The following is a 16,681-nucleotide window of genomic DNA, read 5'->3' as shown; positions in this document are numbered from 1 at the left end:
CACCTAAAAGTGATTTAAATATACAATTCTTAAAGATCAATTTTCCTAATATAAAAGGATGTAAAAAGGTAAAAAAAAATTAAAGTTTATAGGTTGTTTTTATGAAAAATCAGCCCATCCTTCTTATAGAAATAGAAGGATGGACTGATATGGTTCTTCTTTACAGTGGAGCTTATCATTGGCCCTAGGAAGGTTTATAACTATAGGGAAGGTACATAGACGTCTAAGGGGGGGGGGTAATGGGGTGATTACCCCCCCCCCCAAAGATTTTGGGGGTGCCGTAGGCAAAAATTTTTACCCCCCCCCCAAAATAAAAAGTTTGGACGCCCCTGGGAAGGTACTTACACCCTCCCAAGATAAATTGCCCCTGGATAAGTACCTCTCCTCCCCCCCCCCCACTCAAATGTAAAAATCAGGGTCGTAAAAAGTGTTATTGTTTGTTTGTCCTTTTGAGCTTCACTCTTATGGATGTTGTCATCCTTGTTTTATTACAGGCTTACAAGTTTACTCAGTACCTGTTATGGAAGACTTTACCTACATTTATCAAGAAAATCATTATTCTAGATGTCGACTTAAGATTCAGGTAGGAAATATAAATGTGCCTATTTTACCAGGGATCTAAAGGGATAAGACAATGGCCGATAAATTGATGTACAGCACCATTGATGATACACAAAATTACCCCTTATGTAGATTAGAATTAGTGTTTTGAACACTCAACTTAATAAACCAACCAATAAAAATTTACCAAAGTCCCCAAAATTTTTAAGCTAAGGAATAAGAGGACGTTAATATAAGACTTTGGGGACTAGTGTGATAAACAGTCCAATGTTCCCTCCCTCCATTCTATTTTACACAGTTCGAATAATTTTTTATTGGACAAGGTTGACAACATCTAAATCAGCGAAGCTCTAAAATAGGACAAACGATTATTAACACTTGTAAAAGAACTTTAAAAACACAATATAAATTTAAGTTTTGTAGCAAAATTGCGTAAGCAAAGAACGCTGTTTCAGGGCATATGTAAATTTTTAGGACTTGAATATCTGTTCAAGATTATAGACCTTCCACGCTTTCCTATTTGTATCGAGCAATGTAATATGTAGGATGATTATAACATGCCTAAATCAATAATCAGAGACTGACCAAGGATATAGGGAAGCTTCGCTTCTCTACCTAACTGTGATGTGAATCATCATGCAAAGTTTGTAATTCATATATCTTTATCAAAACCACAGGTCGTCACCATTTAAACATTTTAAGAAAAACATCCATCTAATTAAATAATTTTTATTTCAGAACAGACTTAAGTGAACTTTACAAATATTTCAACCTTATGAAAAGGTAAGTCTTGACATTTAAACTGAGTTAAGATTGGTACTAGGCCTCTAGGGGCACTTGAGCAAGTTAAACCCGCCCATTTTCAATTTTAGTTAAAAAACAAAAAAGGGGAGGGACGGTTTTCTCTTGTGGGGGTGGTGGTACCGTAAAATAGTTATAAACCTTACCTGGACCTACATTGTAAAAAAAGAGCAATGTCGGTTTAGACAGACAGACAGACACACAAACACAAAAACATCCTGCTACTTTTATATAAGGATATATATTTGTTTATAGGGTATAGTCTCTTTCGCTCCTTAATGGGCGATTCTTCGTTTTTTTTTCACAGTAGCTTTTCTCCTATTTCTAGCCCCTGCGGGAAGCTCTAACCCTGCGGGGCAATCATCTAACCCAATATAACCTAACCTAAAATAACCTATCAAAAACCATTCTAAAAATATGACGATTCGCCCCATAAGGGTATCTATTATCTATTTATTTTTCTAGTACAGAATATATTGGTATAGCCAAAGACTGGGGTGACTTCACCAAAGAAACAGAATGGTTTAACCAACAAAATTCTAACAAAAATATCGAACTCGGTGCTCCTGGCATATTTCAGGTCAGTGGTCTAAAGGGATAAGACAATAGCCGATGAATTGATGTACATCCCCAATGATGATACACAAAATTACCCCTTATGGAGATTAAAATAAGTGCTTGAAACGCTCAACTTAATGAATCAACCAATCAAAAAGTCCCCAAAGATCTTAAGCTAATGAACAATAAAACAATGTTATAAGACTAGTATAAACAGTTCATTGATCATGATCTCTCTGATTCCAGGTATACCTTGGGTAAGCAGGAATTTAGGGATAGGAAAATTCAAGATAAAACCGGTGCTCAGAGTTAATGATAAATCATGTATAACATAATATTATAGACAATTTTTCACAAATATTAAAAATAAAACCATAAAATTAATACCAGTTTTGTTATAGTAACGTTTTCTTGTTCATTGACTTAACAATTTTGAATTTGGATTGGCTGGTTCATTAAGTTGAGTGTCCAAAAGTTTCAACCACTAATTGTAATCTACAAAAAAGGGTAATTTTGTGTATCATCTTTGGGGATGTACATCAATTTATCGGCCATTGTCTTTTCCCTTTATATCCCTGAAATTTTTAGCAATTTAAATTTTAACAGAATCATAGATTATTATTAATTTTTTTAGCATTTAAATTCTGGTGTAGTATTACAAGATTTGGAGAAAATTCGCGCAAACAAAAATCTCCAAGAATTATTCAGTCCGATCTTTATGAACAAGATAGTTCAATACTTAAATATTCCTACTTGGGGAGATCAGGTAAATTTTGTTAATGCTAAGCTTCTAGTTAGCGAATTGTGCTTTTTTAACCCTTTTTACCATTAAACTGGCGGCTATGCAAATGCCCCTAAAGGCCTCTCTTTTAATATTAAATTATTATATAATATTAAATCAGCTATTTACCAAAAAATATTTTCTCTATTAGATAGGGTTTGTTATGTTTTCTTTTGCGATTTCTCTTAGGAGGATGGTGGTATCCTCCCCCAAAATAGCTATAAACCTTCCCAGGACCCAAGAGAATCTACACCGTGAAGTAGAACCATGTCGGTTCGGCGGTTAGCGAGATCCTTCGGTACACACAGACATCCTGTTACTATAATATAAGGATATGCTAAATTACAATACTCAGCTTATTTTTGTTTGTAATTGCTACGTTAATTGTGAATATAATTGATATTGTTTATTTTAGATTCTTTACACTCTGATTAATTGGAAACATCCAAATAAGGTATTATAATATACATTAAGTTAACCTATCTCTTACCCTTTTTTTTTTACAAAAGTAATAACTGACTTATCCCTCAAAGTGCATGTTCGAGCACAAAAACTCCCACTCCTTTATTTTAAAACTAGCAGCTACGCCCCTAGAGGCCTCTAGGGGCACTTGAGGAGGAGAGAGTCGAATTTAATAACCCAATTTCTTATTTTAGATTTTAAAAGAAAAAGTTAAAAAAAATTTGGGGGGGGGGGGGAATTTTTTTTGTTTTGGAGGGGGGGCTCCCCCCCCCTCACTTTTAATTTTAGTTCAAAAATAAAAAAATAAAAATTTGGGGGGGGGGATTTTTTTTTGGGGGGGGGGGGTTAGGGGTGTCCCACCCCCCAAGAAAATAGTTATAAACCTTCCCGGGACCTATGAGAAGCCACCCTGTTCAGGAGAACCTGATCGGTTCAGCGGTTAGCGAGATCCTTTGCTACAAACAAACAGACACACAGACAAACACACAGACAAACAGACAGACATCGTTCTACTTTGTATTATAGATAATTTTTAAAAAAGAGGTTGGGTCAGTTTTTTTCAGGCTTGATTAGGTTAGGTTATATTGGGTACAGAGATATTTTTTTAATCTATTCAAAACATATGAAGAATGGGGGTTTCTGTGGTCGCTATACACTATGAGGAAAAACACCTGATTTATTGTACTGAAAGGAAATGCTCTAATCAAAAAATTTAGACGTGTTAGAAACCTATCATATAGTTGTTCATAAAATTTATTATTGAAATTGTAATTTCTCTACAAGGTATAATGTCAGAGAACCTCTTCAGGCTTCGTCCCAAGAGGCTAAGGGCAAATCCGCTAGCCCTAAGGATAAATAGAACTTCTAAATTATTGACTTTGTTTAAAACAAAATTATTTTTAAACACATATACGTGTAAATTATATATAACTTTAATTCTAGGTTTTTAGGCTGCCTTGTAGCTTTAACAACATGGTAATTTTTAAAAGCTAAGCTTTTCTGTAATAGGGTTTGTCCGTGTTTCCGTAACAGGTAGATCTTTTAGTTAATTTAGGTCTACTAAAATTGTCCTATTTATTTCAAACTTTGTATTATGACTCCTGTAACAGTTAGGTACGTTATAGAAAGCGTAGCAACTCTATAATTTTTACCAGAAAGTCGGCACGCTCATTTTATTTTAGTTAAGAATTGCCAGGTTTAATTAAAAATGTTTATATTATATATTATTTTTGTGAAATGGTGCATTTTTTAGGATTTCTTGTTAATTGTTACAGCTGCGCCCCTTAATGAATTAATGCTTAAAAAATATAAATATCTTTTCCAGTATGGCTTCGAAACCGATTAATATCCGGTGGATTAGAACCGGTTCTCATCCATACTGAAAAATCATATTCAGCATCATACTACAAACAATTTTCTTCGAGTCTTAAAATACACTTAAAATTAATAAGAATTTTGTTAATAACCGTCTATAAGCTAAGGAAAGCTGTCTATAATACGATGCGCTAAATACCTATTGCAGCCATTGCTTGGTGCGTGTAGAAGGTTAGAAGAAACACATGGTATGAAAAATGTCACTAGTCCAGAGGATGGTTTAATCTGGTCATCCAGGTATAAGCAATATTCAGGGGTATATTTTCTGCATGGGATCCTATGCTAAAGAGGGGGGGGGGGGGGGGATAAAAATAAGTGGCAGGGGAAAAATATGAAAAAATAGAGTTCTGAAAAAAATTTCCTTTTTTTTTACCCTCAAAAAATATGTAAGAGGTAAAAAATGAATAAATTTTTTTGCATCCTCCCATCCATTCCCTGACTGTTTTTGCGGGATGAAGGACACTTGGGGGGTGTAGTCACCACCCTTTAGTTTGCCAGGGGTGTTCTGCCAACCTCTAATTGTACAAATGTTTTATCCCTTCCGACTATTTATCCTTGTTAAAAGCGAAGCTTTTTAATAATTAGGATCGGTCCGTCCGTCTGTAACGGATAGCTTTTTTTGTTAATTTATGCATGTTAGAATTGTCCTATCGATTTCAAACTTTGCATGGTGATTCCTGTAGTAGTTAGGTACGATTTAGAAAGCGTAGCAACTCTATAATCGTTACCAGAATGTCCGTACGTCCATTTTAAACATGTAGATTTTTAACTCTTTTAACAAAAAAATTTGTATTTGATAAAATTATCCGATTGATTTGATTTTTGGAATACTGATTCCTAGAACAACAAAGTAAAATGTTATAAGCGAAGCATTTCTATAATCAAGTCTTAAAAACGTAAATATGTCCTTAAACTTATCCTGTATTTATTCAGTTTTTCGACAAATTTAATTAAAATTTTTATTCGACATTTATACATTTATGTTCTGATTTTTCAGTTTTGACAAACTACAAGTATTAATGTTCGTTTGTCCTACCGTTTCAGAGCTTCGCTTATATGGATGTTGTCATCCTAGTTTAGATTATAATTTACTTTTGTGAAAAATAATAATCTATTTTTTTCTGCGCAGATACCCAAAATCCAAGTTCCAGACGTGCAGAGGACCGCCAGAAATCCAGCATTATGCCATGGACATCCAGTCAAGATGGGGAGCTTATTTCAATAAATTATATAAATATAATTATTTATTTAAATTGTCTTTTCAATGTTGGAATCAGAATTGGACCCACTGCTACTAGACTTATTGAAATATACTTATCTTTAGTAGTTAATTCTAATTTGCAATACTCTAACGCCCAAAGTTGGATATTATGTTAAGTAACATCCTACAGACAACCAACCCTTTCAGTAAACAACCTTTGTCTGAGAAGTCCTGTTTATGGGCCAATACATTCCCCCGGCTCTAACTATTTATTTCGCGCACCTGATGTAGCAGCAGTAGGAACCATTTTAAATGTTATTGGACATGACGCGATGTCAGACCGAGATCCGAGCCTATTACCTCCCCGATGACGAGCGGATGCGCTACGAGTTGAGCCACGGTCGCGGGTGTTCTTAGAAGTACTGGTCCATAACTTTAAAATATTTCTTTTAGTAGCGAAGCTACTCTTTAAATGTTCTTGTCTACCCTTCTATCTGTAATGCTAGCCTGACCCATTTTTCTATAAGTAGGAACGGAACTCTGTTCGTAACGATAGTTTTTTTTTTGTCTATGTAGTCATGTTAGCATTGTCATATCAATTTCAAACTTTGCATGATGATTCCTATAACAGTTAGGTACGATTTAAGAAGCGTAGCAACTAATAAAATACTATATTAGAAAGGATTTTATATTAATAAACATTTATTTATTAAAAATACCAACTTTTCACAGCCAATTACAATACTACAGTAAGTATAGATTTTTAAATTATCACTTTAAAAAATTCTATACATGATTTTTCAGTATGGCTTCAAACCCGATTAATATCCGCTGTATTAAAACCAATTCTCAGTCATAATAAAAAATCGTGTATAGCATCGTATTACAGACAATTTTCCACGAATATTTTTAAAAATCATAAATTGATGACAGATTTGTTTGCCCGGGCCTTCGGCCCCTCGTGTCTAACAAAACTGGTTTTAATCTTATTATTTTTACTGTAATATCTGCGAAAAATGTCGCAATAATAACTAGTATAGAATTTAAATCTACATTAGGTTCAGGTACAAGGATATTTCACCAGAAGAAAAAAATATTTTCTGAAACTTTAACCAAATGACAGTTATTAGTTAGAATCATTATTTTTCTTATCTAATTTATTTTCTGTTTTTTCTTCTTTTTTATTTGAATACAGTTTATTAAATCTTTTGAGGACAGATTTAGCCCAGGTTTTTGAAAGTTCGCCAATATTTTCTCCTTCGTGTAATTCATCACGAATCTGAAACAATAAAAATTAAAATAACATTTTTTTAATAATATTTTTTGATTTAATGTGCGATTATAGTTTTTTAGCACAATTACCATATATCAGGGATCTTAAGGGATAAGACAATATAAAAAAAAATATATACATTCTAATGTTTGTAAAAAAATGACTCCTTCTGTAGATTGAAATTATTGGTTGGTTGATGGGTTTTGACACTACTTGTTTAAAACAAAAAATTAAAAAACCAAAAGATTGTGTGCCAATAACAAGATACATGGCTAAGCTTTAAAGCTTTGGTTTCCAATGGTTACTCCCCCCCCCCCTCCCCCCTGCTATATAACAACGTCTTTAGTATGACGCGGTTTCTGACTCGAACCTGTTAATATAAACAAACAGACCTGTTTTGCCACAGCTATTATAGCAAATGTTGTCATCTTTTCACCACTTGATTGTAACCTTAAATTATTGATAATATAATGTCTTAATTAAATGTAGCCCACCGTTCATGAATAAAATTCAAGACAACACTTTGATTGCTTTACTTTTGTCTTGGACTGAAAGGGCCATTGAAAACTAAAGTCGAAAAATCTTAATTTGAACCGTTGGTGTTTTCCCTCAAGTTGCCAATCGAACACTGACCCCCCTCCCCCCCCCCCTATTTCCCAATGCCTAACCTGTTCAGGGCCCCTAACTGCGGTACCCTAACACTGCAGGGCTACCCAGTACCCAATTTTACCTAACCTAAAGTAATGAGGAAACAAAAGAAAAACTACTCCTCTCTCTGATTTTCAATCTATTTCATATTAATTTAGAAAGGGGAATTCTGTGCTCTAAAGGGCACCTTGAGGTAAATTGCAGAAGCATCTTTCACTAAGACTCAAAGTATGGTAGACCTGACCCATTCCCGACAAGTGGTCGTGTATCAATTTACGCTTAAAAATAATTACAATAGTTTTTTATCACATCGTATTATAAAGAGCTTTCCGCAGATATAAAAATATACAATTATACAAGATTAAAACCAGTTTTGATAGCCTCGAGATGTCGAAGGCACGTGCTAACAAAACTGGTTAAAACATTATGATTGTAGATTTTTATATTCGTAGAAAAGTGGACATAATACAATCCGATACATGATTTTTTAGTGTGGCTGAGAACTGGTTCTTATCCACCAGATATTCATCGGTTTCAAAGCCACATTGAAAATATTTTTACCTGCACAAAGCTTTCATAAGAGTGTGATCATATGAACCCATGATGGCAGGTCGACCCTTTTCTCTTTGCGAACTTTTGCCATCTAGAAATACGTGGACGATTAAATCCAATAGCAAAGTTTTTGTTACTTTTTGTTACTTTATAAGTTCATGCTAGTAGCTAAGCTCTTAAAGGCTTCTAGGCAGGGTTGGTAAAAACCCGGTTTTTTTTAAATAACCCAACCCAGTGGGTTTTATTAATTAAACCCGGTTTTTTTTGGGATTTATTGTATCATAGGATCTTGCTAACCGCTGAATCGGTATGGTTCTCCTGCACAGGGTAGCTTTTCATATAATAGGTCCAGGATAGGTTTATTTAAATTTTGGGGGAGGGTACCACCACCCTTTAAAGTGAAATCTCCCCCCCCCCCCAAAAAAAAAAATATTTTTCTTTTTGAATCTAAATTGGGTTACCAAATTCAACTCCTCCCTCCTCAAATGCCCCTAGAAGCTTCTATGGGCGTAATCGCTCTTATTAAATATTTTCGGTGTTAAATTACATTTTTTAGAAGGGTATTTTTTCTATGGGCAATTTATTTTTAGAGGGTGGCGGTAACTTCCCCCCAAAGTAATTAAAAATCTTCAACAGACCCGTGAGAAGCTTAAATTGTAATTGAAAACCATATCGGTTCAGTGGTTAGGGAAGTTATTTTGGTACATATAGACAGACATTTTGTTACTTTTATATAAAAAATAAGCAGTTAAAATGCAGTTATACAAAAGTTAAAATAAAATGTTTTTATAATTTCTATTAGTTGTTTGAAATTAGTACTCCTTGTGAGTCAAAATAGAGTAAACATTATCGACAAAAGGTACATTTTAAAAAACCCGTTTTTTTTTGGTTTTTTGAGTTAAAAAACCCAATAAAACCCAACTTGGTTTTTTTACTTGTTTTTTTTATGCCAACCCTGCTTCTAGGAGGACTAGAGTTTTTTTTAAAGGGGGAGGGGGATATTTTCCAGGGGGGATTTCTTAAAAAAACTTTTTCTGGACCTATAAGAAGCTTCACTTAATTCATATCTGTTCAGTAGTTAGCGAGGTATATACGACACACATACCGACATTTATTCTGTTATTTTTATAAAGTATTACGCAATATTCCACTTTTTTCAGGATTAATTTTTTTCAGTTCAATCAACTACCTATCTGTTTTTTTTATCAGGCAAAGATGGAAAATAGCCATAAAATCAAGAAGCAACAATTTAAGAGAAGCAAACAAATAGGAATAAAAATAAAAATCTTTACCTATAAGTTTCTCCCGCATAGATCTAATAGTAGATTCACTGACAGGCGCACTAAGTTCCGAGGAGAAGTGTCTCGACGCTGCGGCCACACCGTGCAACTGCGCATAATCAACTATGCGCATGCGCGTCGCTTCGTCATAGCGCACATATTTACCACGTGGAATAACTTTGTCCTAAAAAAACAAATAAAAAAAAATAAATGTGATTAGTAGGTACCTAAAAAAAATAATTTTTAAGAAAGTTTATAATTTACTTAACCAAACTAACCCTTTACCAAGAGAGGGAAGGGACATTGGCCTGTTTATTACACTAGTCCCCGAAGTTTTACAATACATAATCTTATTCATTGGCTTAATAACTTTGAAGACTTCTATTGTATTTTGATTGGTTGGTTCAAGTAAGTTGTGTCCAAAAGTTACAACCACTAATTGTAATCTACAGAAGGGGTAATTTTGTGTACCATCATTGGGGATGTTATTGTTCATTAATTTATAGGCAATTGTCTTATGCTTTTAGATTCCTGCTCTTTACCTTATTTGACTTGGATTTTCTTTGGTTTAATGAATTTGATTTTATGGAAAGATCTTGAGATTGTTCTTCTGCTATATTTTGCTTGTTATTTTCCATGGTTTTTAAAGCAGACTCGTACATTTGTTTATAACTATCACAGCTGGATACATTAATACCACGGCCTGTAATATTTCATTAACATTTAAAGGGATTTAAAAGCCTAAATTTTAAACTGCATTAGGTTCATATTATTGTAGGAATTTTTTATGTCTATAATTTTTTACACAGAGGGTCATTTTTTTCACGTAATTGCGTAAAGTTGGGTTGTAGTCAAATACTCTTATTAGTTCAAATTGTTCTTAATTTTGACCAACCGCATAATTAAACACAGTTTGACCTAATAAGCACATTTGACAGGAAGCTCGAACCCAATTTTATATTGCGAAAAAATTCACCCCTTTCTTTAAATCTACTACCTAGTCTTTTAAAATGTAAGTTAAATTAATTTTAGACTGAAGAGGGTGCCATGTTCACAGAAATATATTTCTAAATCCTTATACTAAAGTAACAGGATGTTTATCTGTGTGTTTGTACCGAAGGATCTCGCTAACCGCTGAACCGATCGGGTTCTCCTTAACAGGGTAGCTTCTCATAGGGTTTATAACTATTTTCTTGGAAGGTGGGACAACCCCGCCCCCCCCCCAAATGAAAAATACCCCCCTCCCAAAATGAAAAATCCCCCCCTCCAAAAAAAAATAAATTTATTTTTTAACTAAAATTAAAAATTATGGAGAGGGGGGGAACCCGGCACCGCCTCCCCAATTTCCATCCCCCAAAATATTTTTTTTTACTTTTTCTTTTAAAATCTAAGAGGCCTCTAGGGGCGTAGCCGCTAGTTAATCTATAAAGTAAAGACTATTGTTTCAATAAAGTAAATTTATCAGCATAAACTTTGTCTTAAAGTAATAACTCTTCAAGGTGGCAATATTATAAGCAAAAAAAATATTTGTCATTGCTGCTCTATTAATGAACGAAATTGTCATATTGTTCGAAAAAACTACTCACCTAATAATGTTGTGAAATGTCTTGATGCTAATTCCGAACCATACAGCTTGGCATATTCACCTAAAAGAGTTTCATTTTATTACTTTTGACTTTTACATAGCAATTAACACTTATCTTTAAAATTCCTATATAAAAAGAAGATATATGCACTTTTTTTCATTTACAACAAAACTATTGGACTCTCAAGAGAGCTTCATAATAGTCCTATCTATCTTCCCTTATATTTTTTTCATTTTCTAAATATATTTTTATAAAATAATGATATTTAATAAAAGTACTAAAATGTAAAAGTCCTGATACAAAGCTTTTGAGATTATTTATCACAACTATTTCTAATATAGAGCAAAACATAAGTGATAAAACATTAATTGTACCTATTTGAAGTTTAAGTTGATCAGAAGTGTTATTAAAACTGGTGGCTATACTTCTGATTGTGCTCTCTGCAATGGGTTGCCCTTGTTTCTGGCTCAACAGGCGTGAAGCTTCCTTCAAAATTGAATGAGTGTCAACATATATCTTTAGATTTCCAATTATGAAAACAATTTTCTTATTTTAAGACAAAAGAAAAGTAGGTAAAAAAGATAATATTTTTATATATGATCACCTGTATACAAAACAAGTTATTTTTATATGACAATTTTATAATGTAAAGTGCTACAGGTCAATGGCCGATAAATTGAAGTACATCTCCAATGATGATACACAAAATTATACCTTCTGTAAATCAAATTAGTGGTTGAAACATTTGAACACTTAACTCAATGAACCAACCAATCAAAAAGTTCCCATGGTTGTTAAACAGCTTAATGTCCCTCTCTGAAATTGTTACCTTGACACCATATCTAGAAGCATATTCTTTAATTGTACTCCTCTCTGATTTATATGCTAGGGGCACAGCCGCTAATTTTATAATATAAATTATTACCTTGACACCATATCTAGAAGCATATTCTTTAATTGTACTCCGCTCTGATTTATATGCTAGGGGCACAGCCGCTAATTTTATAATATAAATTATTACCTTGACACCAAATCTAGAAGCATATTCTTTAATTGTACTCCGCTCTGATTTATCAAAACTCATATATTGGCCTCTCCTAGGATTAAAATCTAAAAATTATTTTTACCAGTATATTATAATTCTTTGACTAGTTCCTTTGCCCCTAGCGTCTAGGGGAGGGTGGAGGATGTCAGGAAAATAGCCTAATATCTTTCCAAGACATTTATAATGCTTCTCTAAAAAGTACAACCAACAATTTCCGAGATCTTTAGCTTCAAACAAAACATACTACTTTAAAATGGAGGATAATGAATGAAAACAGTTGAAGAGTTGGGGTTGGGGACATTCCTCCTATAGTAAAATTTTTCTTTAAAAAGCTTTAAAAATATTCACAAATGTGTTGTTTCATATAGGTATTTTGTATTACAAAACCGAAAAAGAATTGATTAATTAATTTCAAGCTCTTACAGACAGGAAAGTTAAAGATGAAGTGACAAACCAAAATTCTTCATTGTTAAATAGATTAAAGAAACTTTCCTTTTTAATTATATTTATTTATACAAGTTTCACGATGTCTTAGTTTATAGCAAAAGATCTCACTAACCACTGTACTGATATGGTTTTCCTTTACAATGAAGCTTCACATAGGTCAAGGGAAGTTTTTGGGGAATGCCTGTATAAATATATACATATAAGCGCTAATACAATAAATAGTAAATACTTACTTTAATCTTTCTTCTTTTGTGTGCTCCAAAAACATTTTAACATTATCAACTATCTTCAACTCTGATTCACTCGACAGTCCCTTCTTTTTCGTGGATATTATGTTATTCCTTGCAATTTTTCTCAAGGATTTTGCTTTGGTTTTCTTTTTTACTTTTCTCGGGTATTTTTGGCCATCTGGAGATTCGGATTCGCTGTTGGAAAGTTCTGATTCTAGTGGCCTAGAAAAATAAATGATTGAAAACGTGTCGTGTGCAAAATGCAAGACTTGAATCACCAATCGGTTCAGCGGTTAGCAATACCCTTCGGTATGGACCGACACAACACAGATCCTGTTACTTTACTATAAGGATTAAAAAAAGTAAAGTATATTAAGAAGGTACGTATTAGACGCAAAAAAAAACTGTTACAAAATTTATAATGATTCAACAGGTATTATGCCTTTGTAAAAGTTAAAGGATGTCTAACTGTACTTATGTATTTTAATTCTCACTATTAGCTAAAACGATATGGTTTTTATTTATAGTGAAGGTTTACAACTATTATGAGGGAGGGTACCATCATCCTCCCAAGAGAAATACTTTATAAAAAATCCCCCACTCTCTAGTGCCCTTAGTTATTACATAACTTTTACCTTTCATGATAAGGGTGATGACAATTTGAGCAAAACGTCGGAACTTCTTTCATACTCTGGTTTCTTTTGCCCTTTAAAAAAGTATACAAGTAACTCATGGGTAACTAAAGCTTTTACAATAAAAAAAAATCATGAATAAACATATGTATTCAGTAAATAGTTTGTTATTTAGTGTTATATGAAGCAATTAGCGTCTGCATTCCTTAGAAGGGGTAAGAAAAATAGCCTAAAACCATTCAAAGGTTATAAATGTAAAATAGAATGGCCCTTAACAGTCTAGAGACCTATCTGAAGTTTCCATGTAATGGAAAATTAAACTAGTTCAGTGGTAAGAGAGATCTTAACGGACAAACATTGCAACCTTACATGAGAGGATGTAAAAGGGTATTTTAGGTCATGTTTTTAAATATTGTTTTACCTTTTGCAATATTTTTTCTCGTCTATGGTGTAGCAATAGCAGTTGGAAATCCAGAAATATATTATCATGTTCAACTATCTGGTTGGCATCACAGGTAGAGTCAATAAACCCCGAAATGGCAACATCTAATATAAATATTCAATAGCTTCAATACATACCTAGTCCTATTGCTGTTAAAAGGTGTAAATTAAGTTTCGAGTAGGTACCTAATATGTGTGGTTTAGGACATTCATAAAAAGAAAAAAATATTTTGACATTTCTACTAAAAAAAATATCTTTTTTTTTAGCTGAGATGATGTAAATTGTTTTTCGTACAAAAAAACATCTGTAAAATTCTTTTGACTTAAATATTTGAGGTAAAAAGTTTTTTTAACAAAAATAAAAAAAAGGGTGGGGGCTGGGTGGCGAATTCCCCCGCCTCTCTCCAACTAAAGTGTCTATAAGCCTCTATAGGGCCATAGTCCCTAGCTCTTAATATTGTAGTAATTTATGCATACCTAAATCAAAATAGGGAGCATTCTGAGCTAGTTGGAGCGGTGGTAAAATAGATGCCTTTTCATCCTCAAACTTTATACAGATTTCTCTAAATGAAAAGAAAAACTTATTATTAAATGGCTTTTTTTAATAAAATAAACTAAGGTAGGTAAAACAAAATTTAAAAAAAAATGATTATAGCAGAAGTTTAAATATTTTTCAGTTTGACTTTTTAGGCTAATATGCAGGGACACCCAAGGGGTGGGGGTACAGGGTGAACAGAGGGGTGAACACCTCTCCCCACTATACCAAAAAAATGGGATGGGATAAAAGCAGAAAATAGCACCATTTGAACCCGCCTTTTAAAATAAATAGCTGTCTTTGCTGATGTAAAGGGAAAAGTAGGTTGCGAGTAAAATCCGTAAAGGTTGTGTGTTTCAAGTTAAAAACAGTAGTAAAACGATAAAAATTTATGTTAACTTTTTTTAAAAAAATTTTTGTATATAGTTCTTTTCAATATAAGAAATACACATATTTAGTAAATATTATCGTTCTACTACTATTTTTAAGCCTTAAAACTCACACTTTTACGGAATTTATCCGCAACCTTCTTTTCCCTTTTAGATTTTTGCAAAAATAAAATAATATTAAATTATATTAGGTATTACCTTAAAAGTATTTGAACTTGGTGAAATATTTCCGTATTGATATTAACAATACGTATTTCTTCATGATTACTAAATGCTGATGACTTCAGTATGAATGCACAAAGTTGTTTAGAAACCATTGATGAACTCTCTTCATTAGTCAAAGTTTCTCCAAATAAACATCTAAAATAGGAATTTATGACTAGATAAATTTATTAGGCTATTTGATAAAAGTTAATTCTTAGGTATGTTATAAAATAAAAGTTAGGTTTAGGTAATAGTTATTTATCGTATGTTCGTGATTTGATCATGTTGGGATGGATATATTCTGCAAATGTTTGATCATATGGCAAAACTTAATATTTCTATCTCCCCATTATTTTGGGGATCAAGAGAGTAAAAATTACAATTTTTACCATGTGATTATTATATTAACATAATAATTTCGAATAGGGTTGGCAGTCCGAATATGGAATCCGCAATCCGTCCAATTTATGGACGTCACATTTTTAAACCCAGAATCCGAGTCAGCAATTTAAATAACAATTAAATAACAATTTAAATAACAGCCGCAAAGTTGAAAATTGCGGAAAAAAAGGTCAAAATGTCATTCAAAATCAAATTATCCTCTCGTTTTTTGATCGTTAATAACACGCAGGAATTTCAAGTCACATACAAATCCTTGGAAACCCTGAAAATATGGCAGGATGGCCTCCCAAAAATTCATGACCCAACATTTTTCCCCCATTGGCGGAAAAGTTAGAGCACTTCAAAAAAAACTTTTAGGAGGCCTGGCGTATTGGCCGCTGAGGGCCTCCCGGAGGGGCTAGGAAAAATCGGAAGGTACCTATAGAACCACAATGGCCGGCTCTAACTATCATTTAGTGTTGCCTTAAATTGGCGGCAAAGTTAACGCACCGTTTGGCCGACAGCAGCCGTCAAAGGTCGCGAAAATCGTCAAAAATCGCTGTTTTTGCGGATGTTTGGCGGGCCAGTGCGGCCAGACCATGCAGCCGACCGAATAATTTATTTATAAAAAGACCGTTTAAAAAACTGCAAGAATCCGCAATCCGGAATCCGAAAATCCACGGATTAATCCGCTTTAATTTTTGTAAGAATGCGAATCCGACCCAAAAATTCGGCGGATTGCCAACCCTGGGTAATTTCGAAACTTATTCCCGTATGTGAAATATTACGAAAATGCAATACCTACCTTATCTTTCGTATTTTATGCGATAATTTAAGACATTCAGTATAAAACAAATCCTACATTGAAGTTTAAAATACGATAAAAATGAATATTATAGTTATAAACACTACCTTCCTTCATTATCAAACAAAACAGACGCTGACCACTTTTTCCCAGGATAAATCTTCAGCCATGCTGCTTCAACACAAGACATCCTTGTTTCATCAAATTTCAATCTACATCCTATATATTAGTTCTTTCTGAAAAGATAAACATTAATATAATAAGTTTACTAGACTAGAATTTAACTTTAATTTTAGAAAAATGATAACAATTTGATATGAATTTAACATTTGAATCAATAAATGCAGCTAAACTATTCACCGTTCGCGACTGGAGAGATATATAGAAAGAGGGTCTTTTTTATGTAATACCGTAAAGTTGGGTGTTGGGTTGTATTCAAATGCTCTAATTAAGTAAAGGTGTTTTTAAATATAAACAAATATATATATAAATACA

At 33.2% G+C, this 16,681-nt stretch overlaps 2 protein-coding genes across 2 annotated transcripts; one reads left to right on the top strand and one right to left on the bottom strand.

The window, feature by feature from the left end:
- On the top strand, window positions 1–5,835 carry LOC145323123 (xyloside xylosyltransferase 1-like). Its single transcript, XM_080165511.1, has 9 exons — window positions 1–68; window positions 495–583; window positions 1,300–1,344; window positions 1,828–1,942; window positions 2,555–2,686; window positions 3,117–3,155; window positions 4,106–4,138; window positions 4,686–4,774; window positions 5,667–5,835. The coding sequence occupies exons 3-9, from the start codon at window positions 1,337–1,339 to the stop codon at window positions 5,833–5,835; spliced, it is 585 nt and encodes a 194-aa protein (XP_080021637.1). The 5' UTR covers window positions 1–68; window positions 495–583; window positions 1,300–1,336.
- Window positions 5,836–6,422: 587 nt separating this feature from the next.
- On the bottom strand, window positions 6,423–16,424 carry LOC145322767 (uncharacterized). The gene is made up of 14 exons (XM_080165023.1): window positions 16,294–16,424; window positions 14,995–15,156; window positions 14,350–14,435; window positions 13,853–13,977; window positions 13,435–13,505; window positions 12,803–13,021; window positions 12,099–12,174; window positions 11,452–11,563; window positions 11,078–11,137; window positions 10,034–10,194; window positions 9,504–9,675; window positions 8,221–8,302; window positions 7,404–7,461; window positions 6,423–7,017 (listed from the first exon to the last, which is right to left on the bottom strand). The coding sequence occupies exons 1-14, from the start codon at window positions 16,374–16,376 to the stop codon at window positions 6,865–6,867; spliced, it is 1,620 nt and encodes a 539-aa protein (XP_080021149.1). The 5' UTR covers window positions 16,377–16,424; the 3' UTR covers window positions 6,423–6,864.
- Between the last annotated feature and the right edge of the window lie 257 nt (window positions 16,425–16,681).

Source organism: Acartia tonsa, chromosome 6 (assembly GCF_053477335.1).
Source record: "Acartia tonsa isolate MP-2025a chromosome 6, ASM5347733v1, whole genome shotgun sequence".
Lineage (NCBI taxonomy): Eukaryota > Metazoa > Arthropoda > Copepoda > Calanoida > Acartiidae > Acartia > Acartia tonsa.
Note: the sequence above shows the minus strand (reverse complement) of the source record. Positions and strands in the feature narration are given on the sequence as shown.

Excerpts from the sequence above, each read along its gene's own strand:
- LOC145322767 (XM_080165023.1), bottom strand. The coding sequence starts at position 16,376 with ATGTCTTGTGTTGAAGCAGCATGGCTGAAGATTTATCCTGGGAAAAAG. Across the intron at positions 11,138-11,451 it reads TCAACTTAAACTTCAAATAG|GTGAATATGCCAAGCTGTAT; the intron begins GTACAATTAATG and ends AAACTCTTTTAG. Across the intron at positions 7,018-7,403 it reads TAATAGCTGTGGCAAAACAG|ATTCGTGATGAATTACACGA; the intron begins GTCTGTTTGTTT and ends TTATTGTTTCAG.
- LOC145323123 (XM_080165511.1), top strand. Across the intron at positions 1,943-2,554 it reads GTGCTCCTGGCATATTTCAG|CATTTAAATTCTGGTGTAGT; the intron begins GTCAGTGGTCTA and ends TAATTTTTTTAG. Across the intron at positions 3,156-4,105 it reads ATTGGAAACATCCAAATAAG|GTTTTTAGGCTGCCTTGTAG; the intron begins GTATTATAATAT and ends CTTTAATTCTAG.